Here is a 9,410-nt window from a genome sequence, read left to right as displayed (position 1 = left end):
CAAATTTCCCACTCTGAGAACAAAAGCTTTCTGTGACTGAAAGCCATAAAGAATTTATCACATCCTATAACTGGAGAGCTTGGGGATATCCATTATCCTACTCTAAGGCACCCTGGGGGGATTTTCCTTCTAACAAACTAACACAGTAAAATTCAACTTTTGAAAGAAATAGATCAATAAATTTCATTGGCTGAGTTCAACACTGGAGGGTGGAGCCAACATGGCTAACTGATATGTGGCTGCTTTCCACAACATGTTGGAGTGTTTCTGTGGGAATTTGTGCCCATTCATGCAGTAGAGCATTTGTGAGGTCACACACTGATGTTGGACCAAAAGGCCTGGCTCACAATCTCCGTTCCAGTTCATCCCAAAGGTGTTGGATGGGGTTGAGGTCAGGGCTCTGTGTGGGCCAGTCAAGTTCTTCCACACCAAACTCATCCAACCATGTCTTTATGGAGCTTTGCTTTGTGCACTGGGGCACAGTCATGCTGGAATAGAAAAGGGCCTTCAACAAACTGTTGCCACAAAGTTGGAAGCATAGCATTGTCCAAAATGTCTTGGTGTGCTGAAGCATTAAGATTTCCCTTCACTGGAAGTCAGGGGCCGAGCCCAAACCCTGACAAACAGGCCCATAGAGAGGTGTGTCTGCATACTTTTGTCTATACAGCGTTGTTGTTTCACTGCACAAACTGGTAAACTTTGTGCTCTTTTGCAATTTCTCATCAGTTGTTTTCAGTCATGTTCATATCTCAGTGTTTCACAATTTCTTGGTTATACAAAATCAGACAAATGTCTGATTCAGCTGAGTTTAATGAGCACAAAAACAACATAAAAATAAATTAATTTGAATAACATCAAATCAAATAAAAAAACAGTTTACAGAATGAAGTGTTTCTTGTGCAAGGAAACATTTAATTTTTCCATTTATTTTTATACTTGTATGTTTCAGAGACTGAAGACTTTAAACACCACACATCAGCTCAAACACTGAAGGGTAAGAAGAGCTTTCAGACTCTCACTGAGTTTGTTGTTTTCCCTCTTTGGTTTCACCAAATTGGCTGCAGCTTTGTGGGACGGGACAGGACGCGCCCACTTGTCCTTCAGGTCCTCAGTAAGATCAGCCAACCTCTTTACTTCAGGTCTGTGGACTGAAGTGGACTGAGCACGGACGGACCTCAGTGTGTCTGAAACAGGAGTTAAACTGGCTGCTGCTGCTGCTGAACCAACATGAAGAAACAAGTGACATTTGCAGAAAGTCAGGTGGTCCACAGGCTCCATCAGGACGAGGCTTTTCCCAGGTGACGTGATAGTAACAGCAAATCTTCTGTCCTAATTAAATACTTTGACTTGTGAGTTTGTGTTAATGTCACTGAGATGAGATGTTGTCTGTCTGCTGCAGGGGTGCCGGGACCAACGGGACGAACATGGGTACGTTTAAATCCTACAAAAAGTCACTTTGCATTAAAACTAAAGAAGAGGAACAATACGAGCAGAAATAAGAGGAAATTATGACTGTCCCGTGTCAGATTGTGATCCACATATTGAATCTGTCATATTCTGTCCACTGGGTAGTCTTTCCTTGGCTCAGATTTGAGACGTGCGTGCACTACCTCCCTGTTAAATAAACCAAACACGTCTTGTATCCTGTCTGCTTTGAGAGTCGAGAGTCAGGTTTTCTACCAGGGACAAAGCAGTGTGAGGACAGCAGCGGAAAGGAGAGGAAAGCCGAGCCCTGAACCTGACCCGGCTCACGCATGATACGTTACAGGAAGAAAGCTCACCTGTGCGGCACCGTTTGGTCTGACGCTGACCCACATACGAGCCTTTAGAAGGCAAACAGGAAGTTCGTGTCATGTTTCACGCTGCACCTCAGCCGAGTGTAAAATCGCTTTCCGACATATTGAGCTCTTTTATCAGTTTTCTAATGTTTCCTCTCAGGCATAAGAACAGAAGGATGTGAACACTTCGTCACACTTGAAGGTCTCAGAGAAACAAAGTGCTTGTCAGACTGTCTCTTGGTCTGGCCTTTGATTAGTTGGCGGGTTGGGTACTTGAAGTGGTCTCAAACTGTGGTATCTCGTTTGGCAGCCGTCGTCAAGGAGTCACGTCACAGACACGCCAGCATTAACTTCAGCAACGGTTTGAACATCGCCAGGCCACCAGCCACGAGATGTGAACCGCAGCTGCAACACGTGACGACCGTGCGGATCCCCCAAAGCGTGACGGCAGCCCCGTTTCTGAAGGTAAACCCGCTGGTTGTTGTGGTCTGTGTTCACATCACGCTGTGCTGCAGTGACTGAGACCGTACGGGTGCCTGTAAGGGAGCCGAGAGCTCGAGGCCAAAGCGATTCATCTGGTTCAGACTAGTGAAACCTGAACCCGTGTCCGCCCCTCAGCACGCAGCGCTCACGCCGGCCCAGAAGGAGTTTCTGCGCACCATTGCAGTCTCCCACAGCAGCGCACTCGTCCGCAGCCTCATCACGCAGCACTACATGAACGTCCTGCACAGGTGCACACGAGCAGGTGAGAGGGGAAAAAAGGCGGGTCTAAAACCCTGATGCGGGTCAGCGAGACTCTGCCTCACCACTGATTTGATCGTTGCTCTGTTTGTGGGCTACGACCCTGAAGCAGGAGACCTGGCTGGGACTTCTGGTGCCTCACCTGGGACTGACGCGGGCCACAAACACCAATCAGAGGTCAGGGAGAAGATAAACACTGCTGCAAGGAATCCTGGGAAATCATTTCTGCCAAAAATCCCAAACAGGTGAGCCAAGCAGCACACACAGGTATTGGTGTACAATAACACGATTCAAAGGACATTACAGGATGATATTTCCAACGCGATTGGTCATAAGTTTGGAAAGAGACAAAATGGAGGACTGAAATTTACTGTCATATCATAAGAAGCAGGAGAAAATATTATAACTTTGTTTGTGTGCAAGTTTTCTTTTGACTTTAAACACGTGTTATACTCCGGCGCCTCATTAACACTGCAGGCCTGCCAACCAATCAGCGTCAACACAAAGAAAGACGAAGACACGTGCAACAACGTCAGCGTCAGCGAGGAGGAAACGTGCGAGACGTAAGTCAGCGAAACGTGTGGGACGACAGCCGCCTTCAGCTGTGTGGTCCTTTCAGGGATTCTACCGGATGTGGTAGGCCTCATCTAATCAATCAGTGCATTGATAAGTCTGGTTTCTTTACCAGGAAGCAGGATAAAACTGCTGGAGGAGGAGGAGGAGGAGGAGGAGGAAGGGCCGGACGACTCGCTGACAGAATGTGTGCGTTCACTGTCCGTCGGAGATTGGGATGAGGACGCTTTTTTAGATTTGTGACGTTTCTTTCTTTTTTCTTTTTAATTAATTAATTGTATTTACAACACAAGATAGGGACAATTGAAAAAAATGAACACAGGAATCAACCAATCAAGGACGGAGATCAGCAACCGAATATAACCATTAAACAAAAGAGAAGTCATATTGAAGAACAGATAAGAAAAAAACAAAACAAAAAGAGACAGAAAGAATGAATTGCAAGAATGAATATGATATTTACCCATCATAATAACAAGACTGGTAGTATCGGAAATGTTTGCATCCAAGTTGTTCATATAAATAATATCATTATAGGAAAAAGGGGGTGTATTATCCATTTTCAAAGATAACCAACATTCAAAAAATAGATTTTTAATAGTTTCGGCCTCTGAACAGCAAACTTAAATCTTCTATGCAGGAAGTCACTATCAGAGTAAATTGCTGATACTGTTTTAAAATGGGTTTCCTTAACTTCAGGAGCAACAGGGGAAGTTATATAAAAAGAAAGCGCCTGTCTCTTTAGGGACACCTCTGTGTTATTCTGAACAGAACATGAGTTAAAGTCACCAAAAATTATTTGTTTAAAATGCAGACTTATCATTTTGTTGTTACATTTTTTATCCAATAAATTAATGTCACCAGTTTTTAGAGTGGGCAAAAGGGGTGTAACAGACCAAAGCTGCATACTGTTATGAGTCAGTTGGGTTACAGGAGTAGGAATTGCTTTGCAGATCTTTTTCTTTGAGATGACAGTGTTACACTTTGAGGTGAAGTCAGTCATGCGTCTGGCTTCAGTGGATCATAAACATTACCTCACTGTTACACCAATCAGATTTGAATATGGATTTTTTTTGTTTATGGTAATAACCCTGTTGTTCTACAACAAAGAGTCGTGTGGTGAAAAGTTATGGGTAAATAACATCCTTCCGAACTGCAGCGCTTGTTTGTGGAAATTGGATAGTATTACAGGAACGATTTGTGACGTTTGTGCTGCAGTAATATTTTGTGTGGCCGCAGAATGACTACTAGTGGGACTTTTCTTCTTCTCCTTTTCCGTCCACTTTCATGGCTCCAGACAGGAAGTTCAAACCTTTTTGGTCAGCTGTGAAACAGAAAGCGGCTCAGTTTGCGGTGTGAAACCTGCGCCCTCCAGTGGCGGCCAGGGGGAACTTCTTGAAAACTTCATTTCCGGGAAATGATTTGTTTGTGTCAGTGAAAACCGAGCGATGAGTTCAGCTTCAGGTCAGACAAAAGCCAGCAGCTGCAGTCACCGTTTGGGCTGCTTTTTTCCTCAAAATAATAATAATTAAATTTTAGATTCATTTAACTACTTGGGACTAACTGGTACTACATGCTATATATTTGGTACGATATAGTTTTACATCAGCTAGAAAGAGGAGATACTCAAGTAAAAGCAGTAGCTCAGAACTGTACTGAAGTACGGCACTTGATAATTAGAATTAATAATGCAAGGTTTTCTGTTTTGCAGAGTATTTCTGACACAAAATTCACTTTTTAAGTAGTAAATCTCACGTTCTCCACACGTCCGCTGCAAGTTCTGGGAGAAATGTATCAAGAATAAAAGGCATCGCTAATTTATTTGATGTAAGCACTAAATATTTCTGTTTCTTAAACCCCTTCAGTGTGTTAATGTACACCACAATATTTATTATTATTATTATTATCAATAAAGACAAAACAATGGATAGAGTGAAAGTAGATCTTTATTGTGGGGAAGAAATAACTGAAAAAGGCAGACTACAAGAAGCTACAGGTCTCTTGGTTACATGAAGAGGGCAAAAAAAAAAACAAAAAAAGAGGAAATGGCACCAAATATTTCTTTTGATAACAAATACATGTGACATTATTGCATTCTCTACAGTTACCAAATGACAGCTTGGATACAAGCAAATGCTGATGACAATATAAACAATATAATACACAGGTCTTTAGAGTTAACTTACTGAACAGCTTGTTACAGCATTAACATTGTGGTGACTGCAGGGCAGCTGCTGCCCCCTGGTGGACAGGAATGAAACGACACGCTGAGCAACGTTAACCCAACTCCTCTCCTCCTGCTCCTCCTCCTGCCATCCTTTAAGATTTCTTGTACTCGATTCTCTCCACCTTGACGTCGTCGCCGATCAGCTGATAAACATACGTCACCACGGTGGACGCCTGGATGTCCATTAATACAAAGGAGGGGATGATGTTGCTGTGAGGAGAGGACACAGATGTGTTTTAGGTCGAGACGTTTCCTGACTGCTGCTGGTAATTATCGTCAGTCTGGTTTCTATGGTTACACCTGTTGCACTGTATGTCACAGAGCAGACGATCGTCAGCTGCTGTAACCTTCTCAGGGTAGAATTAATCCACAGCAATATCTATTATTTTATCTAAAATCTATTAATTTTGCTGCAGAATGCACTAAATGTAAACTTTTGAAAGCTACGGGCAACCGGAACCTCAGAAACAGCAAATTTCAAAGCTTATACTGAAGTGTGAAGGACTCCTCTACCTTTCCAGTGCGCTGTAGGCTCCAGTGGCCGAACCGGGGTTGATGTAGAACTTGTTTTCGTTCTCAAAGGCCTCGAACTTGTGCGTGTGCCCTGAGATGAGGATGTCGACGTCCAGCTGCCTCTGGAGCAGCGCCAGACTGGCCATGTCGCCCCAGGGGATCACCTGGTGGCCGTGGATCAGACCGATCTTGAACTGGCCCACTGTGACCACCTTCTGCTCCGGGTAGTTCAGGTTCTGAACACGTGAGAAACAGCACATGGAGATTTATGCACAGTTGTTTTCATTTGCAAGTGCCTTTCTTATATTAATACACGTGTTCTCAGCGATGTGCACGAGTTTAACCAGGCACAACAAACAGTGAAATCTGCTGCCACATCCCTGGATTAAAGGACGCCCACTCTTCACTGTGGCTGTTTCTAAACATTGTGAACCAGGCAGGTAAAACTCAATTTGCAATAGGGGGCCAATTAGAATTTCATCACGCTGAACTTGTGGCATGAGATCCATTTACTTCTCTCTTGCAACTAAATATTGAGACAGATAAGTTGTCTTTTTCCCCGTTTGCAGCCTTAGTTGCGAAGCTCTGATTCTAATTCTGTACAATGAAAACTGGACTCTGAAGAGCATGCGCTGCCCCCAGTGATTCTGCACCCACACTGAGAGCCCAGTTAATGTCACCGAATTAATGAATCCCTCACCCAGGGCTCATTCTTATTGTCACAATAAGACACACACAGACCTCGTCGAAGTCTCCTCGGACTATGTGGACGTCTCCTGCGAGAGTCTTCAGGTAGTCATAGCTCTCCTTGGTGCACAGGTTGCCCGTGCAGAGAATGTGCTGGATCTTCCCCGGGACCAAAAGCTTCTTGAATTTGGCTGGCAGGGTGTTGCACCGGTGGGGGATGTGCAGGTCACCTAACACCAGGACCAACTGACAGCATCGCACACACACACAGACAGACAGACAAGTAAGTCAACCCTTGATGAAGCCTCGGGAGATTCAGGCTGTAGCCTCTGAACACTGAAAAATGAGGTGTGCCGAGGACAGAGCCCTGAGGGACGCCGCAGGTCAGGTTTCACACAGACTCCACCAGAACTGATGTACTCTTCACTTAGCTATTAGTAAGTCATCTTGTAACTTTTTTTAACACTAGAAAAATACTGTCAGGCTTTATTTTACCACACCAAAACAACAGCCTACACCAGATTAATACAGTAAAATGGATAAAGAGACTTCATACATAAAGCTCAAACTTGTAAATAAGCAGTAGATAAGGTTGTGAGTAACAAGCCGAGAATATTAAGTGTCTGAACTCAAACTGAATGAATGTTACTTTTGACATAATCTAAACTAAATCTAAACAGTTAATGCTGGAAAATATAGATTGATTCAGCACAGCTGAATTTCAGACACTCAATAACAGATGTAGGACAAAAGAGCAAGATTATTATGTTTTCACACAACACTATAAGTCAACGAAAACCAAACACCAACAAATATGAAGGTTCACACTGAACATGACACCCATGAATAACCTTATAACTCCACTGGCCAGCAGAAAGATGCTGCAAATGTTAATTGTGGTTGTGTGTTACTGCTTTGGTGAGAAACAAACCAACATTTTAAGGTTCTGTCCTAAACCATATTTCCTCTTGGCTGATGAAGCAGTGCATACACCTGGTGAATTTCAGACAAACCACAAAGTGTGACTTCTGAGTTCAGTGTGTGAGGTTATATTTTTGTCACTTCACACTCATGTACTGACAAAACATTGGGAAATTTTTCAGCCTAAACTTACAGTAACTGTTCAAATGTTCATCAAATACTCAACAGTAAACCTGGTTTGGACTGGATTTCCTGACCAAAGAATTTCTAAAAATGTGCCAAATCAGGACAGCTCATTGGGTGGAAAGCCCCTTCCCGTGTTCCAGTTTTGAAACGGATGCGTTTCTTGTAAGGATTCCCCAAAAAAATATCACTTTAAATTGAAAAATATTTTCAGGAACATGACCTTGAAGTCTGGCTGAGTCATTGTAGTTATCCATACTGGTTCTCGAAACCTAATACAGGAGCTTTAGATTTCCTACTTATTTCTAGACTACTTTGGATGGAAAAGTAATGAGTAATTTCTTTTTAGGACAACAGCCGAGAGCAGAGAGTTAAAACACCACAGCCTGTCAGGCGCCAGATGCACTTCCTGAATTAGCAGCGGCAGCTCGTTGCTCTGAAACGCAGCAGACCTCCACAGCTGTGCAATCCCAATCCCATGTTAGTGTGCCAGGCAGAAGAGCGAGCAGAAAACAGGGACCCAACACAGAGCGAGGGCACTTACCCGGTGACCAGCCTGGTTGATTGGAGACAGGCAAGGAGGGGTGGGAGGACGAGAGTGGGTGAGACAGGGAGAAAGGCAGAATGTGCATGGAGAGAACGACACGAGGCATCGATCAAAGACAAAAACAAAGTAAAGAAAGAGTTGGGACAAGAAGGGAAAACTGAAATTAGAAATTAAAAAGTGAATGGATTAAGTAGACAGATATTAATCATCAAAAAAAATAAAATAAAAAAAGAAAAGTTAAACAACATTGTGGTTGAATCGATTGTTAATTTGATGGTTAGTGGTGATAATAATAAAGCAAATGTAGTTTTAGCCTGAGTCTGCAAAATCATGTGGTGGAGCAAATCAATGCAAATCAAAGTACTGACTGGATTTATATGGATCCAATTATACAGATTTAAACTGTACCTAAACTTGCTATTTTCTACGAATACCCTGGTCCAAAATACTGTGCAACCGAAGGAAAATCCAGAAAGGAAAAGTAAAGACGGAGAGAGTGAATGAATGAATAAGTTCATGAATGAAGTGTACTTGTGGCCCTAATGTAGTTATGTCTAACTCGGCAATTTACCTCAAAACTCATTTAAAGTTACAGTTGGGGTTAACTACTATGTGATTAACATTATTGTTGCTGCACATGCAAAGTGACTCGTAAGGTAAAGTAGCTGTTAGCCTGTTAGCTCAGCTAGCTAACCGAAAAAGTACAAAATGTCGTGACATCAATTAAACAGACAACAAAAATGGTTGATGAACAAATATGACAAACCGAAAGACAAGCGCGCAAATGAAAGAGTGACTTTAGGGAGTGCTTATGGCTTGTTGTGTTGAATTTTAAGGCACTAAACTGTTCAGATGTCATGTGATCGTTGCTCCATCTCGGAATGAAGCTTCACTTAATACCCCGAAATTGACACTGTGTTTACGCGCCGAAACCATGATGTCGCACTCCTTACATCGACAAGTGATCTAAGACAACATCATGCAAACAAAGTGATCGAAACGCCGCCTGTAAATATGAGAAACTGTGGCTTTTTCGCCATTTCATACTCACCATCTTCTATTTTGCTGTTTCTGCTAGTCAAGTTGAGGAAGCGCCTACGCACGTACAGCGTCAAACCGCCAGCCAGTGAGAAGAGAGTATAGTATTCAAGCTGAGTATAATGCTTCCTTTATCCTTTCAAAATAAAACAATCGAAACTTATCATGTCTACAGTCATTTGGGAAAAATTCCATAAACAAT

General features: G+C 42.8%; 2 protein-coding genes across 5 annotated transcripts; one reads left to right on the top strand and one right to left on the bottom strand.

Moving 5' to 3' along the window:
• Positions 1-927: 927 nt before the first annotated feature.
• Positions 928-5,133, top strand: LOC124071658 (protein FAM216A-like). Of its 3 annotated transcripts, XM_046412400.1 has the most exons (8): positions 929-1,298; positions 1,400-1,428; positions 2,089-2,243; positions 2,397-2,523; positions 2,629-2,764; positions 2,997-3,082; positions 3,208-3,281; positions 4,390-5,133. In XM_046412400.1, the coding sequence occupies exons 1-8, from the start codon at positions 1,228-1,230 to the stop codon at positions 4,420-4,422; spliced, it is 711 nt and encodes a 236-aa protein (XP_046268356.1). In that variant the 5' UTR covers positions 929-1,227; the 3' UTR covers positions 4,423-5,133. The 3 variants fall into 3 exon arrangements, with proteins under 3 accessions (XP_046268355.1, XP_046268356.1, XP_046268354.1); XM_046412399.1 differs by having other exon boundaries at positions 928-1,298; positions 2,632-2,764; positions 3,208-5,133; XM_046412398.1 differs by having other exon boundaries at positions 930-1,298; positions 3,208-5,133.
• On the bottom strand, positions 5,021-9,363 carry vps29 (VPS29 retromer complex component). 2 transcript variants are annotated; one of them, XM_046412402.1, is made up of 5 exons: positions 9,222-9,363; positions 8,168-8,179; positions 6,574-6,765; positions 5,833-6,068; positions 5,021-5,529 (listed from the first exon to the last, which is right to left on the bottom strand). In XM_046412402.1, exons 1-5 carry the CDS (start codon positions 9,222-9,224, stop codon positions 5,412-5,414), a joined length of 561 nt encoding a protein of 186 aa, XP_046268358.1. In that variant the 5' UTR covers positions 9,225-9,363; the 3' UTR covers positions 5,021-5,411. The 2 variants fall into 2 exon arrangements, with proteins under 2 accessions (XP_046268358.1, XP_046268359.1); XM_046412403.1 differs by lacking the exon at positions 8,168-8,179 and having other exon boundaries at positions 9,222-9,360.
• Between the last annotated feature and the right edge of the window lie 47 nt (positions 9,364-9,410).

The sequence above is a fragment of the Scatophagus argus genome, chromosome 15 (assembly GCF_020382885.2).
Source record: "Scatophagus argus isolate fScaArg1 chromosome 15, fScaArg1.pri, whole genome shotgun sequence".
NCBI classification, from domain to species: Eukaryota; Metazoa; Chordata; class Actinopteri; family Scatophagidae; genus Scatophagus; species Scatophagus argus.
Note: the sequence above shows the minus strand (reverse complement) of the source record. Positions and strands in the feature narration are given on the sequence as shown.